General features: G+C 35.1%; 1 protein-coding gene across 1 annotated transcript in view; it reads right to left on the reverse strand.

Moving 5' to 3' along the window:
* LOC131958243 (paired mesoderm homeobox protein 2B) overlaps nt 1–10,727 on the reverse strand; it is a 32,087-nt gene extending 21,360 nt beyond the window's left edge. The window contains exon 1 of the mRNA XM_059323160.1: nt 10,451–10,727. Within this exon, the coding sequence (XP_059179143.1) occupies nt 10,451–10,727 (277 nt within the window). The remainder of the gene's footprint in view (nt 1–10,450) is intronic.
* Between the last annotated feature and the right edge of the window lie 12,824 nt (nt 10,728–23,551).

The following is a 23,551-nucleotide window of genomic DNA, read 5'->3' on the forward strand; positions in this document are numbered from 1 at the left end:
TGCCACTAATTGCTAACTGAAAACGGTTATACATATTGTGTACATATTGCCACTAATTGCTAACTAAAAACGGCCATACATATCGTGTAGATCACCACCAATAGCTAACTAAAAACATGGTCCCGCAAAAAAAAAAAAAAAAAAAAACACCACAAAGGTATGTCCCGAGATAGGTAAGCAGAATGTCTTCAACTAAAACTTGTACTTCAAGCTTTTCTACGACCCTTGTTTATGTCTGTCCATTCAACCTGCACTTGCTCGTGTAAGTATTGTTGACCGAACATAGTGTGACCACTGAACTCTTTCTACACCCCGGCCATTACGCGAATTAAAATCTACTTCATCCGCCATATAGACTAAACATCTGGATACATATATGACTTTCTAAAAACAAAAACAAATTTGAGTATTTAAAGTTTTTAAACTTACATCAATTAATACCTTAACGCATAAATGAAAATAAATTAAAAATATAAACAAACTCAACATTGAAAATAAACGGAAAAAAATATATCAAGAATTGGCTTTTAAAATGTTGAAAGAAACGCTCCCACTTTCTTAAGGAAAAATATTTAATTTTTTTAGGCGCGCCGCCTCTCTGTTTACGTATTTCTTCGACCGTAAACAAATAGAATAACTTGATAGCCCGGGAAAGAAAATTATGTAAAACTTGTATGGGACGGATGACTTAATCGAATAGACGGTTTCAATGACGCGCACTTAGTCCGCGCGCTTAACGAAATTAGGCCACCATAAAACAATTTTCCGGCCCCAAATCTTATTTCTCCCAGAATCGGTTTCTAGATATAAACCCTGGCACCCACGGTCTTGAAAAACTTGTCTGGCGACACGCTGGGGTGAGGGCACCGAAAGATTTTTTCGGTCGGACTGTGGATGTGTAAGAGGGAGTTTTCTGGTTGAGTGTAGTGGTTGTGTTCTGAAAAATTAAAAGGATGTACGGTGTGTTCGGAATACGAGGGATAAGTCCACGACGTGATGAGGTACGGATTATTTATAAATGTGAAAGACACGCCCAAGATAGGATGATCTACCGATTGGATATAAATGTGTAGAAAGGGCTTATCTATACTAAAAATAGCAGATACTTGCAAAAATGGAAATACGAATATTTCCGCACATAAAATGGTGAATATTTCCGCACACAAAATGGTGAATATTTCCGCACACAAAATGGTGAATATTTCCGCACACAAAATGGTGAATATTTCCGCACACAAAATGGTGAATATTTCCGCACACAAAATGGTGAATATTTCCGCACACAAAATGGCGAATATTTCCGCACACAAAATGGTGAATATTTCCGCACACAAAATGGTGAATATTTCCGCACACAAAATGGTGAATATTTACGCACACTAAATGGTGACTTACCTAGGAAATGAAGTGTTTAGTATTTGATATGTGTGTAATATGTGTATTTCACTTCATCAATAAATGAAGGCGAGGAGATGAAGTATTTACACATCATTTGTGAATGGGATTACGTCATTTCCGCCTGGATAAATTTACTACACGCCTTAGCCACACCAGAAAAAAAAATCAACATATATGGACCATGGATAGTGTAAAGATGTTTGTGTGAAAGATTGGAGGTCTCTAGCGATGTCCTTAGTTACCATTTGTTTACACAGCACATAAGCACGTACAACCCTGCTGTCTGTACACACCAGCATTAACACCATTGATGTATGTACACATGTACACATGAACATGTACATCAGTGCTGTCTGTATATACGAGCATGTACACTAGTGCTGTATGTACACCGAGTTTTTTTGTCAGGAAAGTTGGATTTTACGAGCCCTTTTGTGTAAAATCGACTTCATATGAACATCAGTTGTATACGATTTAGCTCTATTAACATACTGTTTTCATAGGCAAAGCTCTTTATATATATATATATATATATATATATATATATATATATATATATATATATATATATATATATAAGATAAAATGTATGCCATTTATTGAAATTGAAATCAATATAAGCCGCTACGAAAAGATTGGTATAGTTTACACATAGTTTATCGTTTATACAAGATACAAGCATACCAGCCATTATTTTGAAAAATACCATGTAATAAAAACGGTTGATGGAAAATAAACGGTCAATAACAATGTGAAATAAATTCACTGACAATGTGAAATAAATTCACTGACTCAGCGACAATTCCTAGAGGCGCTACCGAGATCATAGAGCTACTCCATTATTTATCAACACATTAAACTTTTATAGATTCGTGAATGTACGGTCCAATTAACGAGAAAACACCTTATTTTTGTTTTGTTTATTTTCCATTGTTTCACAATTCTTAACTCCGATTTTAGAAACTGTTGTGTAAATCGTTTAATTTGCTACAGAAAACAAACATTTAATTCAGATATGTATAGACCCAATGGCGCCACTAGGTTGGGCGTCAACCGGGGTGAGGTATCTGAAGGGTGTCACCCCCACCCACTCCAACATATTTTTGCATTTCTGGCTTAGTGTCCTGCCCACCCTACTATTTTATTAATTCTGCTAAATAAAATATTGTTTTGCCAGTAAATTAACGATTGTTTTTTAATTTTTTTGTCACCCCCTAAATGGTGTCACACGTTGTGAACGCACCAACGCCTTCGAATGCTGCTGTATTTGCCTTACATTTACCAATTTAATTTTTATATAATTAAACCTATTTAATTCGCTTATACACAAAGCCATTTAATTACTATAAAAATAGCTTTTGAGTTTCGATATATCCAATTAATAATTATGATATATTATGTTTTATTTAATTATGACTTACTCATGCCCGTCCAGGTAATTTTCGTTATTTTTATTTTACAGCGTATGTCAATTTGATTACGCTATATTTACAGCCATCTAGTTTTTACTTTACTTGTTGCCCGTTTTTACTATGGCCTTAATTTTTGTATTTACTTGTTTATATATCCATTACATTTTATATATCCATTTTTATATCCATTCTAGTATGGTAATACATTTACTTATTTAATTTCTTATATAACTATTTAATTACGTTGTAACAATGGCTGCTTGATTAATAATAGAGCTATTACTATTTATGTGTAATTATGATGAATCCATTTAATAAACGCATACTCTCAGTCACATAATTATCATGTTGGCCTACCCCTACCCGTCTACCCCACCAGCATACCCACCTTTCTACCCACCCCTCTACCCCACCCGCCAACCCCACCCGCCTACCCCCCGTCTACCCACCAGTCTACCCTACCCGCCTACCCACCGGCCAATCCCCCCCCCCCCCCCCCACCTTCCTACCGATTCCATCAAAGCTTCCCAACTTAACTTGACTCACATTAAAAAAAACCCATTATAACGTCCCAACTACTGAATACGATTAGAGAAAAAAAAATACAACAGTAATTACAATTAAGAAGACGAGTGGTCGGCTCATTAATTAAATGGCCACCCAACCGTTCAGCGAAGGTTACGTTGTCGGGGCATGGTGTGAACGACACTAATATACAATAAAACGTTTTCATATCGAACTGAACATATGGTATCGCGACAATGGGGGGGGGGGGGGGGGCATTTGATGACGATGTCCCATTGCTATCATTTTTTAAAGTTCTTAACGCTTGCATAATATTCTTTTTGTTTTGTTTTATTAAACACGATTAAGTGAATTAATTTGAGAGTATTAGCATTATATTATTATTACAACTACAATATTAACATTGGCTGATTAGGTATGGTTGGTGTTTCATCGTACTTTTTTTGTATGTTTAAACTAGCACATACATTGTCTTTTCTAATCCATTAAAACATGCGCTATTTTTTTTTCAACGAATAAATTATAGAACGACGCATCTGAAAAGTGGTTTTTAAATAATGCGGTTATAAAAGATGTCTAAAAATTTTCTTCCAAGAAACATTGTCACAGCGTAAAATGTTTAAAATTGTACTTGTATTAGGTTGTTGTGATAGCGAAATTTGGAATTACGCATGTAATTAATTTGCGGAACAGTATGGTCTAGTGGTAGAGCACTCAATTACTAACTCGAAAAGTCTCGCATTCGGATCTTGGACTTCAGTCCTTAGCACGTATTTGAGTCGATGCAACTCTGTTGGATTTTCTTAGCCAAGTTGGGGAAAGTAAAGACGGCTAAAGTAGAGTGCTGACCACACTTTCTTTACAAAGTCAGAAAAAAAAACCCAGATAAACTCTACTTCATCTCTCACTGAGACGGTTGGACTTGATAGAAACTTTTATTTTTGTAATTAACTTGATCACGTGGTAGTCAGCTGGTTCTTATAAATGATTTCAGGACATTTTGTATACGATTCTCGCTTGAATAAAGCATACAGAAAAAATTGGAAACCAATGCCAAAATCAATCGGTTTTTCTTCGTTTATTTAACAAAAGTTTAAGTGAATAAGTAACAGAAATTGTTTTTTTTTAAATAAGTGAGTCAAATAGCCATGTTTCTTAAACAAGTTAGCCAAATAGCCATGCCTTCTAAAAATATCAGTTATTTATATTAGTATTAAGTAAACACAATATTTTCCATTTTGTCGTCTTTGTTCTGATGATAGTTGGAAACTTTTCCATTTTACTAAACAAAACAAACAACGAAACTTATTAGGGAGGGGTAACTTGTTGTACGTCTTAATGTATTGTTCAAAGAACATGTCTTATAGTTGAATCAAACCACATATATAACCAGAGCTTCTTTCATATCTTTTTTTCCTCCGGAAGGGTGGGGGGGGGTGCACTTAAAACTTTCGGTCACTGTCATAGTATTTTAAAAATTCTGTATAATTATAATTTTCTTCTATTTCGTTCCGGGGGGGGGGGGGGAGATACACTTGCTTTGGTGTGCCTACCTAAAAGAGATGCTTAAAAATACCCTGCATTCATCCACAACAACTTAGTAAAACTTCTATAAAAATTACATTTTCGGGGTATTTTCTACATTGTAGGCTACATTACTCAACTCTCATCCCACCCTTCACATTGCCATTAGATAGGCCCACATTTTATCACAAATTTATTTCCTCTTTTACTTTTAAAGTCTTTCTGTAAATAAAAAATCGAATACCACGCAGCATACATAATAAACTAACAACACAGTGTGTTATTTTGTTTTATTGAGGCTGATATTTTTCATTCAATGTAGCCATCGACATCCGCATGTCTCACAACGTGTTTTAAAGTTGAAAAAAAAAATCAATTAGAATCCAGCGTGCGTAATGCATAATTCATTTTAAAATAGATGTCGCGACAGGAGAACTACAATGTCAGCATTGGAGAGAAAAAGATACATGGCTTATGCGAGGTGTAGAGTTATCTTTCTTTGTTTTGACTTTCACATTTGTTCACTTAATTCTCATGTGAAAAAGATAACGTGAAGATAAAATTTGACATCACACATATATATATATATATATATATATATATATATATATATATATATATATATATATATATATATATTAAGAGAGAGAGAGAGAGAGAGAGAGAGAGAGAGAGTTTTTCTAGATTTAACTAGACCGTTGTGTTTAAAATCCACCAAGGCAAAACATGTCGTGTTAGAACAGTCTGGTTCTAGGGACGAAGATATATATATAGATATATATATATATATATATATATATATATATATATATATATATATATATATATATATATATATAAATGCTTCAGTTTTACATATGGGCGAATCGTCACGATTGTTATATGCAAGACAGTCTACATAATGTAAATCAACCATGCAGGTTTCCACCACACAGACACTCTACCCCTCAATCAATAAAACACTCGCCGTTTTCTGGACATTAAAAATGTATGGCACCGCGGACACGGAACCTTCCAGAACACACCGGACCCTTACATGGCTCTAGCCCATCTTGGGTGCTATTAAAATTGTGATTCTAATTAAAGTCAACTGAAGAGAAGGATTGACCATAGCCTTGTGCCTGTTTATAGTCCTCATATTATTAATATAGGATAAGCTACTGGTCACTGTTCTTAATGTTTAAAACTTTAAATACAATTCGGAAATACCAGTGTAAAGATATAACCCTGATACTAACTTTGCCCTCGTGAATTTACCAATGTTTTCACCACTAAAAGACAATTCTTAAACCTCTATAGATACCCTGTATAAATATCACAACAATGTACCTCAGACATCAACTATAGCACAACACTACATTTATTCTTCAAATAAATTGATATTAATTTCTCAGCTAAAATGACAACTTTAAAAATAATTGAAAACAAAAAAATTATCATTTAGTTACATGTGATTGTGTTGTTATATTGGAGCTAGAAATTTTGTACAAATAGTGACACAACGTTAAGTAAATTCTCAAACAATGATATGCTAATATTATGCTTTACACCATACTGCTACACTACTTTGTTAATGGTGCGCATAGTTCCATTTCTCTGATAGGTTAAAGTATGCTTTAAATCGTTCGTTATAATACCAGTTTTATGATGTGTTATAAAATTATGTTGCATTCTAAAACAACTCGCCACATACATTTTATTATTGAGGATTTTTAACTAATTTCTGCACAATATTATTTTATTTTATAGTTTAATTAAAATTCCTCAAGACAAACAATGAAACATTTAAAGCCTTCTGTCAGTTAATAACCAAAAAATATATTCATTGAAACTGGATAAAGTGTACAATAATTTTATCGTGACTAGGTACTCTACAACAAACACTCCATCTAATTTGAAAGATAAACTGTGTTTTACAAAATATCAAATTTCCTTAGTTCTAGCACTTAAAAACTAAAAATCACAAGTTAAAATTTCACTGAAATGAACTACTGTAATCTAGGACAAATGCTCGCAGAGCAAGATCTTTAAAAAGATCTTAAAACTTTTTTTCTCCTTACACTATCTTGAAATGCAGCGTTAAGTTTGTCAAAATAACGATAGATTAACTCTAATACCCAAACGAGATTTAGAATTCGTTTAAAACAATGAAATGTTTAATCAACAGTGGGCGGCAACCAAAGAAGAGAAGTAGAGACTGGTTTAAAAATAAAACGTCTTCAAGCCAACAGCTTTACCTAGCGCGGATCTGTTGATAGATCAGGAGATTGGGATTAGTAGCGTTATATTAGGCGAACTTACTAGGAGACACCCCCAAACGTGATGACAGCGAAATGAAATATAGCTAACGAGCTGACCCGCGACGTAGCATACGCCGCTATCTAGTTGTTTTATTTTCTACTTATCAACAATTCATATATATAGCTGTTGGGGGAGGGGGGTGACACCCTGGGTTGCAGACCGGAACATATCTATATAACTTTGGTACATATATCTATTAGCCATTACCTTCGCCATCACTCGGTCATTCTAAAACCGTAGACGTCATTGGTGATTCTATTGTAAGCACCTGAATATGATGAACCTGTGTATTTAAATTAAGCTGCGGTCGATTAAAAAATTTATATTTTCGAATCTGAATTAAAATTTATACTTTGTTTTTTTCTTAATTCTATAAAATTAAATTAATTAGACTAGAGTGGGATAGTGGGTAAATATGACTAAAGCGGGTTTTTCAACTCACATATTTCTGAAATCCCCCTTCCTCGTTGTATTTTTTATTCAACAACATATTTCTTAAATAAAATAACAACCCATTAATCTTTTTTTTTTGTAAAGCTAAAATTAATTTGTATTGTAATTTTAAAATGAAGAGTTACACATACACCCTACAAGCACTAATTGCTTTTAATTTTGATTGTATTTAAAAATTAATGCACCAACTCTAATTTTTAAGAAAAATTCATTGCAATTTATCTTTCTCCCAAACATAACTCAACACTACGATGGCCAGCACTCATCAAAATACCAAAGCTGGTTTTGGTTTCACATTAAAATACTTGCCTACCGTAAACCCTAAAATATGTGAATATTAATGATAAAATAATAAATATAAATAAACAGTTAAACAGTTAAAATAATACTCGTTAGTGCCGGACTAAGATTAATATAGTTAACATACTACCTAGCAGAATCAAACAAAACATTTTTCAACTTTACAGGTATATTTATTTTCACTATTCTACTGATTCCTAGCTTGTAAAGGTAGATTTACTTACAATTAGCGAGCTCTTCCAACCCACCGTCTAATAACAATTAAGGTATTATTTTTAGCAAAATAAAGTTTTAAATTTGATGACGCGTTGTTTGATAACTCGTTAACGATACCAGATTAGAACTACACAATTTAAACATTTATCCTGTTTCGCTAAAAGTACAGTGAGATTCCGATAAATTGTGTTGTATTATATTTGCTTGGATATTTATTTTATAACTTATTTATATTTTTTTTAAACACTTAAAACACGTAACGCACACAACCAGATTAATTTTATTCCCAATACCGTAATTGTTAAAATACAGACCTAGGCCTATTTAAAAATACACATTACTTCAATTACCACATGGACAGCTTTTTTTTCTATAAGCTTACTACACTTTTGATCTATAGGCTTACTACACTTTTTGTCTATAAGCTTACTACACTTTGGTCTATAAGCGAACTACAATTACCTTATCGACAATGTACGACTATTACCGACAATTAGTGATTGACCGACTAATTAAAATTATACACGTCGAGTTTTTAGTTTTCCGTATTGTCGTTGTTCGGGTAAAACTAAGTTGTGAAAACATTTTTATGTCTTGACCAAGCCGGGTATTTAATTAACTATGAAACATAGAGGTATATTTCTTAAAACTTAGTGAATCTTCCCTAAGAATTATTTAATTATTTAAAAAAAAATCTCGAGAAATATAATTTGATGTATGAGGGAGGATAATAAATGACACACATGAGTATGAAATTATAACATTTAAAGGTTTAGTACCCGCTTATTTACCCTCATAAATGTATAAAATCTTTATGAAATTTTACTTGGGAATTTCAAAAACTCTAATGAGATCAATAAACTTATATTTCAGTATTTATTTTACGATTTTCTTCTCTTATTTCCTGTTATTTGATTTCATTATTTTCCATTTGTCTTAACTCTAAAATGGACGTGAAGTCAAAAAAAAAATACAAATCGAGGTGAACGGGTAGAGATCATGTATTTGAAAACAATTGATTTAATGTTTTATCTATATTCTTGTTTATTCTATATTCCTATCTATATTCTTATATTTTAAGTGATGAAATACTAAAGTGTATTTGTCTGATAATAATTCAGTTACGAGGCAATAAAACAAATTACCTGTTATAAATCAATGATTTATTTTATATAATAGCTTATAATAGGAATACTCTATTTCAAACAAGCCGTAAATATAATCTCAAAGGGATTCAATTTTTAAAATCGAAATCTATATCCGAGCGGCCAGGAAAATAAATAAAGGTGACCGCTCCAGACTAAAATTTTAATAGAGAATTTTCTTTATGATCCTATCCTATAGACTGATGAATACAAAGTCACGGGTCACTTTACAAATTATAGTATAAAATAATAGCAAATCGACAAATGGAGCGGGTGGGGAAGGGGGTGCTAAGTAAATGATATACTTAAAAAGATGAAAAATTGTAATAGGCCCAAATACAACACGTATTTCAACTGTTAAGTAAATTAAAACTTTTAAAATAATCAAGACACTAATAGGCCCATAACAGCACTTTCCCGGCGGCCCACTGGGATATTTTCTTGGCGGTCTACCCGGATTTTTCTTATTGTTTCGGCGGCCCATTTCACCCCTTACTACTATGGATAAGGTTTGTATTTTGTTAAAATGAACTCATGATAAAGATATGTTTTTAAGTGGGAGAGGTAGGGAAACAGTTGGATAGCCAATACGTTAAACGAACGGGAAGTTAAGTTCAAGAAATATAAATTAATATAGCATCACTCAGGAGAAACGGCAATAAATATAAATTAGAATTGCGACGCTTAAGAAAAACTGCAATTAATATAAATTAGAATTGCGACACTTAAGAAAAACTGCAATAAATATAAATTAGAACTGCGACACTTAAGAACAGTGCAATAAATAAAAATTAAAATTGCGACACTTTAAAAAACTGCAATCAATATAAACTAGAATTGCGTCACTTAAGAAAAACTGTAATAAATATAAATTAGATTCGCAACACTTATTAAAAACTGTAATAAAAATAAATTAGAATTGCGGCACTTATTAAAAACTGAAATATATATAAATTAGAATTTCGTTACTTAAGAAAAACTGCAACAAATATACATTAGAATTGCGACACTTAAGAAAAACTGTATTAAATATAAATTAGAATTGCGACACTTAAAAAACTGCAATAAATATAAATTAGAACTGCGACACTTAAGAAAAACTGCAATCAATATAAATTAGAATTGCGACACTTTAAAAAAACTGCAATAAATATAAATTAGAATTACGTCACCTACCTGACCCAAAGACTGGCGGCTGCGGGTGGTGATCACGTGGCCTGGGCACCATACTGCAACTCCCAGCCGGGCCGAGCCCGGGTGGGTTCGAACCCATGGTGGGGAAGGACCGAACCCCGTTGTACCGCCCGTATCCCTGGCCCATCTGAGAGAACATGTTGGCCGAATCGGGATACGAACACGGGATGTTGCATGGATTGCCGAGACCCGAATCCATGGATGAAAGTCCGCAGTTCGCAGCATCGAAGCTGGACTGGTTGAGGTATGGATAATCCATCATTTGTGCTGTTTGTTGGATGCTGGGCTACAGCAAACTGTAACACTATTGTTCTTAAATTATATCTAACAATGCTATAATGAAGATACCTTGTTGCTTATTTCCAGATAGCTGTGTGTATAGAATCTTTAAGTCCAAGCATAAATCTAGCGAATTCAAATCAATTTACGTTGCCTAGAGTTCATGCATTAGTTTCATAGCATTGAAACCTAAAGCTAGACCAGTTTGAATTTATTCTGTGAATAATATTATGACATTTTTAATAATCTTTCAAACTTGGTTGTAGATTTTATAGATCTAATACTTATTAAACCTAATAAAAAAACACAGTACGCCTGCATTGCTGTATTTTTTTTCTTCAGTTTTATAAATGCATGAAACTAAACATTACACGCAAAATGAAAACTCTTGTTGTTACAATTTTTTAAGCTACGAATCATAGTAAAAAAAAAACAAACAACTAGTAACTGAATATACGAGAGCTTCAATCGCGACAGAATTATCAGGTTTTAATAACCTTTTAAAATTTCACTTGATCTACCGTTAAAATTCTTTACGTTACTCTTTTAATGAAATAGCCTAATTGGATCGAAATCAATTTATATGTAACAATATGCTGAAATAAAACCTAACACATTCGTCTATCATAAAATCCTAACATAAACGTAAAGCCCTTGAGCATGATTGTTAACAATCATACAATGTATTACGAATAGCATTGACTTTTAAAAAATGTAAACACATTCGAAATATAAAATAACACTCGATAAACAACAATCACATAAAAAAAAGTCCAGAAGTGTCACATTCCAATCTTTATGAACACGCTTACAAAATCAATACACATTTTTTTAAAAATAAACCATATCTCGCTTTCCGCCATTACAAATTACGTGTTAGGAAAAATTATTTCAAATTGTTGACACCCTATTAAAGCCACACAAGCAAACTCCGTTAATATTTCGTTACAGCAGAAATGTGGTTAAGAAACCGCTGATTCCCCCGATCCTGAATCAAGCCTGCGCTAAAACAGTAATTAAATCTATCAATTTTAAGCCCTATATTATATTAGCGGAGGCGCATAAACGATCTTTGCTAGCCGTAGCGGATTAATCTAATATAAACCGGGAGTATAATCCAGAAACCGATACTAAACTAATAGACTAGAGCCGCGAGAGGTATTACAATCATAATTTAATACGTCAACGTGAGAAACACTACGAGGATAAATCGTTGCGAATTTTTACTCCGTCTTAAAATATTTTCGACTCTTAAAAAACGTCTTACATTTTATTATGTTTAATTCTTCTGTTCATCGTAAAAGCGTTATGCTCGGTTTAAATATTACACGCGTTCTGTTTTTCGTGAACAATACTTTAATGATCTTACAGTCTTATAGTTACTTCTACTTATTTCTCCAGATATATAACACCCAAGGCGATTCTTAGTTACCATGTCCGAGATCGAAAAAAAAATTGTATTTCCACTATGATGTAGATCGGATAGGTAAATTCGGTTAGGCGTTTCCCAAGGCAGGTTATTCTGCTGAAAAATCTTACTAACCCTTTCTCCTGAAGGGCACCTAATTCTCGTGCGAGAACCAACAGGCCAGATCGCTCGAACTAGTAGATTTGATTAGAAACCGGTTCTCCGAGACTCTAAAAAGATGCACGGCTAAATTCTATCTGCCTTATATCTAATTTAGGCCCCCACACAGATAAAACGATCATTGAGTTTGGAAAGTGAGAAATTCGCTAAACGGCCTCGGCTTATGTACGCCCGCCAGTATAATCAGGTTCTTGAGCATGCGCTATGATGTTACCTCGATTCACCAAACCCCCCTCCCCCTCCCTCTATCTCGACGCCACCCCCTTGCGACGCCACCCCCACCCATTTCCTTCAACAAAACGCACCCACTCTCTAAATTTCTCTCTCATTTTTTTTTTTTCTGTGACGGTTTCCAGACTAGGGGCTCCAGGCTATGTTGGGCACCGCCTTCGATCAATGAATCAAGCCGATTCCATCCCCACAGCCAGTCCACCAGTCAGTTCCATAACGCCCGGCACCGGAGACCCGTTATTGGCGTTTAGGGGCGGGCTGCACCGGCTCTGGTGATGAAAATCAATTTCAGGAAAAATTCTACCAGCCGCGCTGAACCCGATTTGTAGCAGAGACGAAGGGAGGGTTGAAGAGTGAGGAGGCAAAGATGGAAGGAGGGAAGGAGGGAAGGAGGGTAAAGGAAATCTTGTTCAAGCTGAAGCGTGGGTTATTTGTCTTTTCATTTTGATTCCCGGGGCTGGGGAATCTATCGGCGTGTCGTCTCCTCGTACTTGTAAATCTTAGAGACGTTATCATTTCTTGGGCGCTTAACGAAGAAATCTATTTTTAGAACGTTGAACCAAAGCACAGACGCGACGGATTACTTAAATATTCGTCCATGTCATTTTTTGTATAGCAACAGTATATATATATATATATATATATATATATATATATATATATATATATATATATATATATATATATATATATATATATATATATATATATATATGTGTGTGTGTGTGTGTGTATAATATTATTTTATAAAAACAAAAAATAATTATAAGGTATAACACGTTAAATTATTGTTAATAATTAATAACAACACGTTAAAGGATTATAATTACTAAGGGTTAAAATAATATCTCGATTTCTTTTTCTCTCTTTGGGCCAGTTTTAAACATCATTCATTGATGCTTGACGTTTTCTTTGAGTCTTTTTGAGCGCTCAATAAGATGATGTAACCACTTTTGGTTTATTTTGCTGTTCTTGTAATTTGTGAATGAATATCTCATTCACTAGCTTGTACTATTCACTCAAGTGTCTTATCTATTCATTCACCCCCTTCATACATGTCGTATTCACAAATGATAGAAATTGGATGCCTAATCATACAATGTATCCATATCTTCCTTATTGACAAATCAAACGTCCTAACCAAATCATATGTTCTACCTAATCACATATCTTGGCCAATCAGAAGTCCTATCCAATCACACATCTTTCCAATCAAACAACATACACAGTCACACATCCTACACAATCACACATCTTCCCAATCACAAGTCCTATCCAATCAGACGACAAACACAATCACACATCCAACCCAATCACACATTCTGCACAATCATACGTCTTACACAATCACTTATCCTGCACAATCACTTATCGTACACAATAACACAACCTACACAATCACACGTCTTACACAATCATACGTCCTACTCAATCACACGTCTTACGCAATCACACGTCATACACAATCACACATTCTACCCAATCACACATCCTACATAATCACACATCCTACACAATCACACATCCTACACAATCACACATCCTACACAATCACACATCCTACATAATAATACGTCACATCTAATTTCATATACTACCTTTTAAATGTTCTGTCTAACTGCATACGTGTTTCAGATTCCAAAAGTGGAAGCTGTAGAATTGACGAAGACTCCGAAAAAGTTTTAGAACCGGTAAAGACGCCAAAAAAGTTGTAGAAGTTGATGAAGACTCCGAAATATAATGATGTAAAGTTTTTGCGGACGCCAAAAAAGAATGCGGTAGAACTGATGAAGAAGGCAAAAGAGATTATTATAAGAATGATGCAGTCATATAAGATAGATACAATCGCCAAAACCAAGAGCTGTTGAAGACAAGGGTTAGTTGGAGATGTCTTTAAAATGTAAAGCGAGTTAAAACACTCAAAATATCTTCCATTTGAAAAATCCTCAGCAAGATAACAGAACAACAAAAGCCACCCATAGACAGAGAGAAATCACCTTCAATAGAAAGTAAACAAAAACAAATAGCTAATACATTATATGACTATTTGTAGTTTTCTTGAGATATACCCGCATTACAGAGCTAGACTGCTAACCTGAAAGTCTCGAGTTCAAAGACAGTGAAATGCTCCTGATTCCACCCAGCTCTGATGGGTACCTAACTCACGTTAGGTAAAATAAAGACGGCTGGGTATAGTGCTGACCACATTATCCATTCATATTTCGAGGTCTCTGAAACAGATAAACTCTACTTCATCTGCCATATGTGCCTTGATCACGAACCGGAACAGATGATGATGCGACTCGCATTATATTTTCTATAAACCTTGTCTATAGTTGACAGTAACCATTAATACTGCCTCTAACCATAACCCTCGGAGCTGTGCGTAAGGAATATGTTCTTCCTTCGATAGCTTTACTCACTGAAACAAAAACTGGGACTAAATTTTTACATCTTGGTGTCGACACTCAAACATTTATACACCACATCCGGAGGGGTCGCGAGTCGTGGGCGAGGGGTACGGACAGCACCGGGTGACGCCATTTCGGGGGATGACACCAAAACAAAAAATTGCAAGATTTATAAAAAAAAATGTTTTATTAAAAAACTATTTTAAATACACAATTACGATAAATACGGGAGGGGTGACACTATGACGTAAACATGCAAACTATAGAGAAAACAATGCTACACCCAGCTGTATTAACAACCGACAATAGATAAACATCATTAATATTAAATGTGAACACTTTTAAGCTTTTACTGTGAAAAGAGGGGGGGGGGGGTGGGTGGGGCGGGGTTTACACCAACTGCAAACTTTACAGATAAAATTTAGGGGGGGGGGGATACACCATGAGCAGCCGCACCGGGTGACACCCGACCTAGCGACACCACTGACCACATCTATTACTTTTTCACCCATTAATCTCATGAGATAACGAGTTACGTTCAGCTCAGCTAACTCTGCGTGTAATCTTTAGCTTACTACACAACATTAAAAAAAATGGATAACCAAACCAATCTCGCAAGCATATTTTAGGCCTATTAAACTATTCCCTACTTTAATTAAGAATAATATTTAGAAATCAATTGTGCTCAATCATTAACCTTTGTACTTATTAACCTTGGCTTTCGTCATAAATATGAACGTATGCACAGTCAGCGTTTAAAAAAGAGGCGTTATTTCCATATTGTGTTCATTCAAATAATTAAATAATGATATATATTTCAATAACTTATTTTATTACTGCCTTTCAAAAAACAAAACAACGAAAGCCCACGCAAACACATAAATATAATCACGATTTAAAAAAAAATTATTACAGCTTTAATTTTATCACATTTTTATATTCGTATTAATATAAAAAAAAAATAACGGTCTCCCGTTATTTCGGCCAGATTCGTTTCACTTCTATTTTCGTATTTTGTTTAGCTTTTCGACTTGTCTTCCCATCAGCCCCCTGTCGTCCGCTTGCTCATCTCCACGCATGCGTGCCGCCACGCCGGGGGAAAACAACATGGTGTTTTGATACCCAATCATTCCGTAAAAAGATCCGGTGGCGAGGCGCTTTTCCCTGCTCACTCACGTGTTTGTGCAGAATAATTGCTCACTCTGAGTGTCCCCCCACTGACCACGCCTACCCATCTGTCCCTTCTTCTCGTCCCTGTCCAAAATTTTCAGCCTCAGTAGACGTCGGCATCTGTAGCTGTATGGTATAGAGGCGGAATGGGGATTTTCACAACGTTATATGTATTGTAGAGGGATAACAATTGAAAGACGGTTAACTCTTGTAAACGGCGTAGCACGATCAATATATATATATATATATATATATATATATATATATATATATATATATATATATATATATATATATATATAATGAAATCTTAGGAATTCGCAAAGTATACTTTAAATTTACACACATTTTATTTTATTTGAGGGCAATATTTATAGACCATCTTAGGAATTATTTTATCAGTCTATAATCTAGACGTAAAAGTAAAAGTAAAGATTCCTCTTTAGACCCAGCTATACATTGGGCAGATGAAGTAGGGTTCATATGTTTCTTGACCTCGGCATATGAAGGGATAATGTGGCCAAACATGTCCCCCTGCCTTTACTTTCCCTGACGTGAGTCAGGTACATATCAGAGCTGAGTGGACTCTGGGACGCTCAACCAACTTGAGCGCGGCTTCGAACTCGAGACTTTCGAGTTAGCAGTCTAGCTGTCACTGTCATTTGTGGCACTGTCATTTGATCGGATGAATAGAATACACAAGTAGAGGACAACATAAAAATACATGTTAACAAAGCAAGGTAACAGGAGTAGTGTGGCAAATATTTTTAAAAATTACATTAAAATAAAGAAGGAGAGAGGATGTTGAATTCCATTATTTGAACAATTATTGTTATCATACATTTATAGTAGATGTAGACACGCGGACACACGGACATATTGACACAAGGACACACGGACATAAGGACACACGGACATGCGGATATAAGGACACACGGACACGCGAACATAAGGACACATGGACATATTGACACACGGACACGCGGATATAAGGACATACGGACACGCGTACACATTGACACAAGGACACACGGACATAAGGACACATGGACACGCGGACATAATGACACAAGGACACACGGATATAAGGACACACGCACGCGCGGACACATTGACACAAGGACACACGGACATATTGACACAAAGACACACGGACATAAGGACACATGGACACACGGACATAAGGACACATGGACACACGGACATAAGGACACACGGACACACGGACATAAGGACACACTGACACACCAAGCATTTGGGAGACCCGCATAAGCACCAGTCGCATTATACTTGTAAAATGTCTCTCTTGAAGGTTCAAGTGCAGATAAAGTAGAGTTCACCTGTTTCATCTAAAAGCATGAGAAAAGAGTTTGACCAGATTTATGTTAGCCGCTGTTTGCTTTCTTTGACTCATTGTGTCCTAATTGTCTTAACGCCTTCGGGTTCACAGAGTTTTTTTCATGCATTTCAGGCGAAATGAAAATCTATATACAAAATATATACAAAATATATACAAAATATATACAAAATATATACAAAGTATACACAAAATATATACAAAATGTATACAAAAGATATATATATATATATATATATATATATATATATATATATATATATATATATATATATATATATATATATATATATATATATATATATATATATATATATATATATATATATATATATATTAAAACAGCAGTGGGGGGGGGTTCCAATTTTTACCCGGGGACAAACTTTCGATTTGCACCCCCCCCCCTCAAACTTTCGATTTGCACCCCCCCCCCCCTCAAACTTTCGATTTGCACCCCCCCTCCTCAAACTTTCGATTTGCACCCCCCTCATACTTTATATATATATACCGAGGGGTCTAGGGGGGGGGTTATGACCCCCCTACCCCCCCTGCCTACGCCACTGTAAAACAGTATCATTATTCGTTGTTGTAGAATTACATCGTGAAATGATCTCTTCATTTCACCCTGTTTTCGTTATTTATAGGTATCACGGGACACGAAATTCTCAAAATATTTCGTGCGAATCAAAATCACTCGGGATATTTTCACACGGTGATTACATTAGTCATCTGTTAACAGTCTTAATGTAAAGAAATGGTTAGGTGAATTTTAAAAATATTTCTTGTAATCAGCACCACACAAAAAATACAAATTTAAAAATTACTTTTATAAGCCAAGGCCAACATAAGAAGATTCGAATCAAGGAACTCAATTTAAGTTTAAATATACGGCGACTTTATATTTTAAAAAAAGTCTTCAAGTATATTGTTCATGGCATTTTAAAAACAGAGATGCGTACGTTTTTATACACTTGAAAATAATGAACACAGCTCTTCAATGGCGAAGAACCAGATGTAATCAAATAGATGAGAATATAAAAATAGCCTTGATGTGTCTGAAACACAAAACGAGGCTAGCAGGAGCGATAATCCCGTAGTTATCACTGTATTGTTTCTAAAGAACCCTCTCGCTCCCCTTTCCCAACCTCATTCAAAGTTTTAAAGCACGGTAAAGCGACAAGTTCAAATTTAATAACAACATGCAATCAACGCTTGAAAATTAATTAAGACTTTGAAAAATTAATGGCAAACCGCATTTGTTGTTGTTGTTTTTTTTTAATCCTGTGTCAACTTGGTATCGTTGTTAGCCGAGACGTTTTCATGACATTTTTGTCGATTAGCAAATTCGCTTTCCACGAATGGAGAGTCAGGCATTGATACCCAGCTTTAGGGTCTGTTTTCAATAACAACTTTTTTAATAAAAATATATACGGACAAGTATACACACACACGCACACACACACACACACACACACATATATATATATATATATATATATATATATATATATATATATATATATATATATATATATATATATATGAAACTTATGTATTAATTTATATGTAAACACACGCATACATACATTTATACTTGGGATGTTCATGTTATTAAATAAAAGTATAATTATGTCGATACTTGGGTCCAATATTGGCTCGGGGGAACCGACATTTAATCTTTATTTTTAATTTCTAGAATTTTCTTTATATAGTACTTAGCAGCGTTCCTAAGTTCCAAAGCGAAAGGATAAACAGAGTGGTAATACGAAACAGACACACACACAAACAAACCTACCTAGGTTCATATGTAGCCTATATATATATATATATATATATATATATATATATATATATATATATATATATATATATATATATATATATATATATATATGTGTGTGTGTGTGTGTGTGTGTGTCTGTGTATGTCTGTGTGTGTGAGTGTGTGTCTGTGTGTGTGAGTGTGTGTCTGTGTGTGTCCGTGTGTGTGAGTGTGTGTGTGTGTCTGTGTGTGTGAGTGTGTGTCTGTGTATCCGTGTGTAAACACACACTCGTATATTACTAAAAAAAACGACCACAAAACTCCCCTATAGCGGTTTTTAATATTAAAGATCATAAAAATGATAATTTTTTTTTAAAATAACAGTTCTAGCCTGCCCTGTACGAGGCGAACCCGGGTTGCCCCCAATGTTCGATCGATCTCCTAAAACTGCGGTTTTTCGTCCCTGACAACTGCTCATGCTCCAAGCTCTAGCAGACGAGTGACAACCTGTAATAAACCGTTGGAGCAGACGTGCCGCAGTTGTTGTCCGCCATTATCTTTTCCATCTCAAAGGGGCGGTCATGCTTGGTTTCACCTGTCAAAAAAAAGCGAGTATCTGCCCCTGACATTGTTTTGAAAAAAATAATGGCTGGTTGCTGATTACGTCATGGCGTTCGCCCCCACTGGCCATCTGCTAACTGGGAAGGTTCGTTTTTTTAGTTTTTTTTTTAGTTAAACTTCCGGTGACGAAACTTATTGTAACTAGCGTAACTAGCTTATCCTTTTTTTTAAAAAAAAGGAAAATTTGAAAAAGTCATCTTTTTCAGTTCTAATAGGCTTGAAAAGTCTATGCAATCATACTAAATATTTTTTTAAAAATCGTTATAGCAACACGGCAAGCGATAAAATTAAGTATAGTTACACTTTAAAAATTAAAGCTGTTTGTGAACTATCGATTACTCCCGTTTTCATATTTTTGTATTGAATATAAGCTGTTGAAAAGCCGTTTCGAATTATTTTATCAATTCAAATATTTGAAATCAAAAACTACCTTCAGCCAACTTTTTAAATCAACCGGAATGGCCAAGGAAAGTAGAGCAATAAAAGTCACAACAATAGTTTTCTGTGATAAAATACACAATAGCGGTCAATAGGGTATATTCTAGTAGTATATTTATATTAACTAATAAAACATCCCCTATCATCACAAAATCCTAACTCGACTAATCTAAATTTAAAAAAAAATTGTTAGCTAAATTACTATTATATTACTATTAATTGTTTGAGTATTTCTAGCCTTAATTAAAAAATCAGAAGTCATTTTGTACTTTTTTTTTTACAAATGTTATAAAATATTCAATTTCGGTTGAAAAATATGCTTTCTGGCAACAATTATTTGGAACCATTTTGAACCAGTTTTTCAAGCCTATTGTCGTATTTCATTTTTTAAAGTGATCTTTTGTTTTAAATAAAATAACAAAGACTTGGTTGTTGTTTTTTTTTGGGTCTTTTTTTTTGTTTTTTGTCTATAGCAAGGTGCAAGAAGGACAGCCACACAGACAACACCACAAACGGGCGAGCACCCACTGAAACCCACGTCACTGCATCCACCAGTGTGAAAACTACACCAGAACAAACGCACGCGCGGCTCAATTACCCCATTACTGCTCACTGCCGGACCCTGCCTCCCAGGGAATCCCCCCGCCCCAAGTGGTAGGTAAAATTCTATTGTCCGTACCCCGGGGGGTGCGGCTCATCAAAGCTGGTCGTTAACACGGGAGATAATTACTCAACGATGGGAGAGAACCCACCCGCTGACCTGCTCATGCTTGGTACTTGGGTTTTTACTGGGAGTATTCGATTACTACATGTCTTACCAAGTACGTGGGCTTTACTGTGGGTATTCGATTACTTGTCGTACCTTATTAGGATTTTCACAAGATGTGTTCCACTACTTGGTGTCTTTACTTCCTAGTGATGGTTCACTATTTTCCATAAAAAGAATTTTCTCATGTACCATCCATTCATAGGGGACGGGGTGGTCTAGCGGTAGTGAGCTGGACTGCTAACCCGTAAGTCTCGAGTTCGAATCTGGATTCAGTAGACCGCCCCTGAGTCCTCCCAACTGTGATGGGTACCCAACTCACGTTAGGGGAAGTAAAGGCGGCTTGTCATAGTGCTGACCACACTATCTCTTCATGTACCGAAACAAGTGAACTCTACTTCACTTGCCATATAGACCGTCATAGACGCATCATCCATTCATCTAAGTTATTCTAGAGTCTTTGGCCTTTTTCACTCAGACTTGTCTGCGGTCTTATTCTACCGTGTCTGGACTCCATGATGCCTCATGTATGTCTCCACATCATCTATCAACCTAAGCCTAGGCTTGTCGTAGATGTTTTGTTTATACAACATTATCACGCAAAATAATAATAATAATAATAATAAAACCTATTAGTTTAGTGGGAGTTTTTACATTATTATAATTATAAAATCACTATTTTTAAAAAATTTAAGTGCAGCCTGAATTAGTGTTTTAATAATTAAGAAGCTTTAAAAATATATCTGTGTTTAGATTTATTTGTAACAAAAAATATAGTAAAGTAAAATTCCCTTTCGAACCTAACGGTGCATGAGGCAAGTGAAATAGAGTTCACCGGTTACTATGACCTAGGCATATGAAGAGATAGTGTTGTGTGCTGACGAAGACCTTGGGTCGAAACGTCCATAGTATTTGTAACTGTCTTTAACTTGCGAGGTAACTAACACTATCTGTTTTATTATTGTATTAACCTCACTGCAGCTACCGTTTGTATTTATCTTGTGGTCAACACTAAGCCCAGCCGCCTTTACTGGTCATCTAACGTGAGTTAGGTACCCATCAGAGCTAGGTGGACTCAGTGTCGCTCTACTGACTTGACCCCGGATTCGAACTCGAGATTTGTTACTCTAGCATTCGACCACGCCGTCCCATAATTGTAACGCACTCTTTAGGACCCGGAGAACCGCGAGGAAGGAAAGTTGACATGTTTGTGTGATATCGAGATATGAATAGATAGTGTAGCTAGCAATCATCCCATCCGCATTTACCCTTCCCATTTCTTCACAAGGAATACTTAATGCAAAAGTTTTATAATGAAGATTATTAGCTAATGTTTTGTCTATCTTATTTTTCAGAAGGCGGCTTGAGCACACATACAAAATATCTTTTGGGGATTCCCTACGTTAACAGAAGTCTGCTTGTATTCACGTCTGAAAATACCCAAACCATCTTATAACAAACTTTCAACTACCTAAATTACACCTGTTTTTGAGGAATTGCACACACCCTCTCTCAACAAGAAAGTGCCAGAGAAATCAAGACGCCCACCTGAGGATGAATTTGTCTTCACATAAAAAGATTTTTTCTTTTAAATCCGGCTCCAAACAAATAACTGTATGTGTAAATAAAGCTACATCGGATTATAATTTTGATGCAAATTTTAAATTTCAAAATTATAATTTTTTATTTACTCTTTGTAAAATCGTAAATGTTCGATTCTTCAGATAGCGGTATCGATACGAATGTCTCATAACTTAGCCCCCCCCCCCCTCCTTTTTTTTCACCCCCAACCGACCACTCGCCGAACTAAAAATTATTTGCCGTCTGCAAACTAGAATCCCGCTAATGTGGTTATTGTTGATTGCGTGTCCACGCCGGCAACACTTGAGGAAGGTGGCCAGGGAGTTGTCGCACCGCAATGCCAACTGATCTCACCCGTGTCACGGCCGGCATTTAGTGGAGTGACGGACTTATTAACTCCCCTAGGAAGGGAGGTAAGTCGGCCGGTGCAATTTAACACAGAAAACTCTAATTACCCAGCTTCAGGCTTTGTTTTTAAAAGTCTTTAGTTGGCCGTAATTTGGAAAATGTGTTGAACGTTAGAGAGTCAGGTCTAAGCTATATTTAATTGTAATGACTTTGTATTGTTTTTCTATTGCATTTTAGACACGTTTAAGAAAAGGAATCATTAAAATTGTATACACAATAAAAACTATCAGATTAGGTTTGAGACTTTCTGTTAAGAGCACAGGCCTTACCATATGTGTAATCATGATTTTATTCAATAAAGAGTCAAAATGTATTTCTATAATTTTTGGTGATTTCCTTCTTTGTTCATTAGCAACATGTCGCAATTGTGAATATTTGTTTGTTTTTTTGTTTAAAAGCAATCAAATCATGGTTTCGTGTGTTCGCTGAGCTCACAGGTGAAGTAGAGTTTACTTTTTATTGTGGCTTTGGT

Source organism: Physella acuta, unplaced genomic scaffold (assembly GCF_028476545.2).
Source record: "Physella acuta isolate Inbredline_101_S28 unplaced genomic scaffold, ASM2847654v3 ptg001306l, whole genome shotgun sequence".
NCBI classification, from domain to species: domain Eukaryota; kingdom Metazoa; phylum Mollusca; class Gastropoda; family Physidae; genus Physella; species Physella acuta.